Source organism: Lathyrus oleraceus, chromosome 4 (assembly GCF_024323335.1).
Source record: "Lathyrus oleraceus cultivar Zhongwan6 chromosome 4, CAAS_Psat_ZW6_1.0, whole genome shotgun sequence".
NCBI classification, from domain to species: domain Eukaryota; kingdom Viridiplantae; phylum Streptophyta; class Magnoliopsida; order Fabales; family Fabaceae; genus Lathyrus; species Lathyrus oleraceus.
The window spans coordinates 360248986-360253834 of NC_066582.1; the positions used below are offsets into that span (position 1 = coordinate 360248986).

Consider the following 4849-nt stretch of genomic DNA (forward strand, 5'->3'; position numbering starts at 1 on the left):
ACATATAAAAAAAATCCAAATGTCAAGTCATATGCTCACTTATTCCACCTTGGCTAACTATTTATGTGAGCTTCAAATGAGAAACGTTCCTTCATCAAAGTTGTATCTCTTTAAAAGTAACTCAAAATGGTCACAAATTTGACCTCATTTGGATTTTATATGAAGGAGTTGTTCATTTTTGAAGTTGAGGAAAATCACTCGTGCAATGGTATTGGTCCAAAATAACCTATAATGTATCCTCATATCACATGCTCATAAAAGTTGAATTAGCTCTTCCTCCAAACACCAAAGTTGAATTAGACACCTTGAATGTGATTTTTCAACTTGTAAATCTTTCATCTCAAAAAAATGAGCAAGTTATGGCCTTGGGAAGTTGACCTCCAAATTAGGGTTTATACAAAATGACTTATAATCTTTCAACATAAAAAATGACTTTCTAACAAAAACTAGCTTTATAACTCAACATTAACTTTGTTTGGAATGTCATTTAGAGTAACTTTTCTCTTGGAATCATTTTCATATGATAAACAGTGTAGGAGATAAGGTTTAGGGGACCCTAGTTTTGATCAGATGAAATCCACTGGTCAACCACCATCAACCAACTTGCTAGCTTCCAATTCTATTGACTTTTGGGACTCATGGGAGATTATATATGCATAAGATGATTAAAGTTTAAGTATCCCTTGAAGTATTTGATCAAAGGTTGAAGAAGTTACACAAGATACCTAGATGAACTAGGGTTTCCAAGGCAAACCAATTCCAAACTCTTGATGATTTCTTGACCAAAATAACATGTAAAGATAATAGGGACTCATATATGATGTCTAAAGCCATTGTAGACCAATTCTTGATTGAGCTCTTAACCATGAGGGTCTTAAACCCTAGATATGAGCTTGATGGATCAAAGGTGATCATGTGCCTTACCTACAAAAGAGTTAGACAAATGCAAAGACATATTTTTGGTATTTTAGTTAGTAAAGATGATAAGATACAAAGTAAGATACAATCAAATGGTATGATCCCAATGAGTGAGGGGTAAGGAGGATTCCAAGGTATGATCCCAATGCTAATGTATATAATGAGATAGCATGAGGGATCTTAGGGTCAAAATTGGGGTCTTACATTTAGGAAATTTTTTTTTTCAATTAACTTTAGAAATGACATTTTTTTATTACCCAAGCCACATTACAACCCTTGAAGTCCTTGTGATTTGTGTTTTATGCTTTCAATGTGAGTTTTTTGGATAAATGCATAATTTGATCTAGATGTTAGCAAGATTGTTGGGTGTGAGTCAAGTCCCTCATGTTTGTTTTTTATCCCTTGATGAATTTGTGTGTTAGGTGTGATTAATTATTGAATATGTATTGCATTAGAATTTTGACATGTGCTTTGTGCTTAGAATTTGTTTCATAATCATGGTTTCTTTGTAATATAGTGGTAAGCATCACTTTGCTTGTACTTTTTGAAAGTTTAAACCATACATTTGTTTTCATTTCTAAAAACTTGTTGATCATGATAACTTGGTAGTTGCTTTTGTTTCTTTAGGTTAGTAAAATTCTTGTTTGAGAACAAGCAAAGTTCAAAGTTGGGGAGATTTTGATGAGTCCCAAATTGGGCTATAATTGATATATAAAAACTTGACATTTTTCGAACTATTTTGCAGTTTCGTTGATTAATTTCCCTATGTTTACCACAAATGTCATATAAATTGCAATTGGGTTTGGTATCCTTGATATGTGTGTTATTATGCAGGAAAGTGTTGTAAGAAACTATAGAAAAGGACACAATTCCAAGAGCAAGGAACAAAGCTAAGATGGGAAGTTTTGGCATGTTCGTCTGGCGCCAACTGGCGAGCAGGAAGCGAGGTCGCCGGACGAGCTTTGGCAAGCTCGGGGCGAGACGAGAGAAATAAAATCCATGGGCAAACCTTTCCTTCGTCGCCCGACAAGGGCTTATGATTTTGAGTTCGTCGGACGAGATCTTGGTCATGGGGTGCGAGAAGATGATTTCTCCAATAACGGTTTGGTGCACTTTGATTGCTAACTAGGCCAAAAAGAAACTTTCTTCGGGGGAGGATGAGTTTGTCGGGCGAGACAACAAATTTCCAAATTTGTATAAATAGATCTAAATCATATTTTTGGGTATTCTCTCTTTTTCTCTCGTGTTTTTTTTGGATACTATTACTTTTGCTCTCCTGTAATAGCCAAGAGAAGCCTTTTTAGAGCGAGTGAGGCTTAGAAAACAACAAGTGGAGGGTGCTTCTTGAATATCCAGAGTTAGATTCGCTTCTATCGCTGGGAAATCACGGTGGGTGTTTGTTCCTCTTAAACCTTCTTTTTGTATCTAGCTACTATGTATAGATGAATCCCTCTCTTGTTGGGATTGGATGTAAGTTTACTGTTATAGTATGTATTTTTATTAATCATGGCGTTGTATACAATTTATTCACAAATCTCTATCGATGTTATTCTTGTTTACATAATTGTCTTATGATTTGAACTGTTACTGAGAAGTACTCTTCGAATATAGATCTAGGATAAACATTATGTTAGAATCTAAACTCTAGACATATATTTAGGTTTAATATTCACCGTGAGAATCGATACTAAATGTTTTGTATTGTTTAATAAGATGAGTGGTCGTCGATTAAATAATAAGGTAGAAATCTCATTGGAAGTTTAGACATGAAATCTTTTGTGAGTGATACGTGATGATATTGACGATTTTGTACATCTGATTAGTAAATTATGTATTTGATCGGTAGACGAAATTGAATCCAGAAAATTTCTCACCTCTCTGAAACTTTATTTTTCTATCATCCGTTTTATATAACGTAGTTTTAAAATAAACCTTACAAACTTAAGCTTAAAATATTAGTAACTGTTGAACGGCATTAATATCACACTAATCCATTTGGATATAATAAACAAATACTTACCCTTGATAGCATTCATACTGCAATCGAATAACACGCCGTAGGGTAAATCGGGCTAGCATTAGATCACCACCCATTAGTAATACCGGTTATGACACTGTGTTTTCTCATTCTTCATTTGATTCTGATTTTAAGTTTAACATGGATGATCAAAGAACTCTTAGAGAACTTGTTTCCCTTGATGTGAATTATAATGCTTTATGAATTGGATATCCTGTTGTTGATCTACCTTTCAAATTGAAATCTTGTTTAATACACTTGTTACCAAGGTTTAATGGTCTTGCAAGTGAGGATCTGCATAAGCATCTGAAGGAATTCCAGGTTGTGCGCTTTACGCCTTTGAGACCGTAAGGAATTACAGAGGATCATATCAAGCTCAGAGCATTCTCGTTCTCAATTCAGGGAGCTGCCAAAGATTGGTTATATTATCTTGAGCTAAATTATGTCACAAGCTAGAATGATCTAAAAAAAGTGTTCCTAGAAATATTTTTCCTTGCCTCAAGAGCTATGTCAATTAGAAAACATATATGTGGTATTAGACAGGTTGACATGGAGTCATTGGCCGAATATTGGGGGAGATTCAAGCAGTTAGTGTCAAGTTGCCCTCAAAACCAAATTTCTGAACAATTGTTAATTCAGTACTTTTATGAAGGACTGTTACCTATGGACAAAAACATCTTGGATGCTGCTAGTGAAACCATAATTGATGAGCTTACTTCATTGGTGAGAAAATTAGCAGTAAGAAAAACTCAATCTGAAATATCATGTGGCATTTGCATCTCTCCTGAACACCCAATAGATGCTTGTCCTACCTTAAAAGAGGGTGTAAATTCTGATTTGCCTCAAGCATATGCAACAAACATCTACAATCCTCAAAGCAACAACCAGTACAGGTACAACAACACTCCTAACCTATCCACTAATAGGTATCATCCCAACTGGAGAAACCATCCAAACCTTCGGTATGGGAATCCATCCACACAATAATCTAGTCAACAAAAGTTGATACTACCGCTGCCACCATCATAAAACACCCCACAAGTACCTACCTCTGCACCTTCCGGACCTTCACTAGAGGACCTTGCCAAGCAAATGGTTGTAAATAGTCTCCAATTTCAGTAGCGAACAAATTCTAGTATTCAAAACTTACAGACACAGGTTAGACAGCTTGTCACTTCAATGAATGCCATGCAACAAACTCAAGGATCAAACCAACTACCTACCCAAATAATAGTGAATCCAAAAGTCCCGAATGTGAGTGAAATTTCTTCAAGATCCGGAAAGAGTTTTGAACCAGCCCCAACACCACACAAAAAAAACAAAGTTGCTGAGCCCATACCTAAACCTGATTCTGATGTTGTGGTTGAAGATGAAAAAGAGAAAGAGTATGCACCACCAATTCCTTTCCCACAGAGAACAAAGAAAAATAAAAAGTTGGATGAGGAAGATAAGGATAAAGAGATATTGGACATATTCAGAAAGGTGGCACTGAACATTCCACTTCTTAATGTTATTAAGAAAATTCTAAAATATGTCAAGTTTCTTAAAGACTTGTCCACTCACAAGAGGAGATTGAAGGGAATGAGAGAGTGAATATGGGAGGAAATGTTTCTGCCTTCATTCAGCCTAAAGCACCTGAAAAAGATACCATTGAGTAAAATGTTTCAACTCTCACATAGGCCATGCCCCAAAAGTGCAAGGATCCTGGAAATTTTGTTATTCCTTTCACAATTGGGGATAGTAAATTCGAAAATTACATGATGGATTTAGAAGATTCTATTAATGTTATGCCAACTTCTGTTTATAATAATCTTGATCTTGGTCCTTTGCATAATATAAGTTTAACCATCAGTTGGCAAACATGAGCAATGTCCGCCCTACTGGAGTAATAGAAGGTATACTTGTTCAAGTTAA

At 35.5% G+C, this 4849-nt stretch overlaps 1 protein-coding gene across 1 annotated transcript; it reads left to right on the forward strand.

The window, feature by feature from the left end:
- Positions 1-3484: 3484 nt before the first annotated feature.
- LOC127137418 (uncharacterized) lies at positions 3485-4528 on the forward strand. Its single transcript, XM_051063882.1, has 2 exons — positions 3485-3828; positions 4072-4528. Exons 1-2 carry the CDS (start codon positions 3485-3487, stop codon positions 4526-4528), a joined length of 801 nt encoding a protein of 266 aa, XP_050919839.1.
- Positions 4529-4849: the final 321 nt, after the last annotated feature.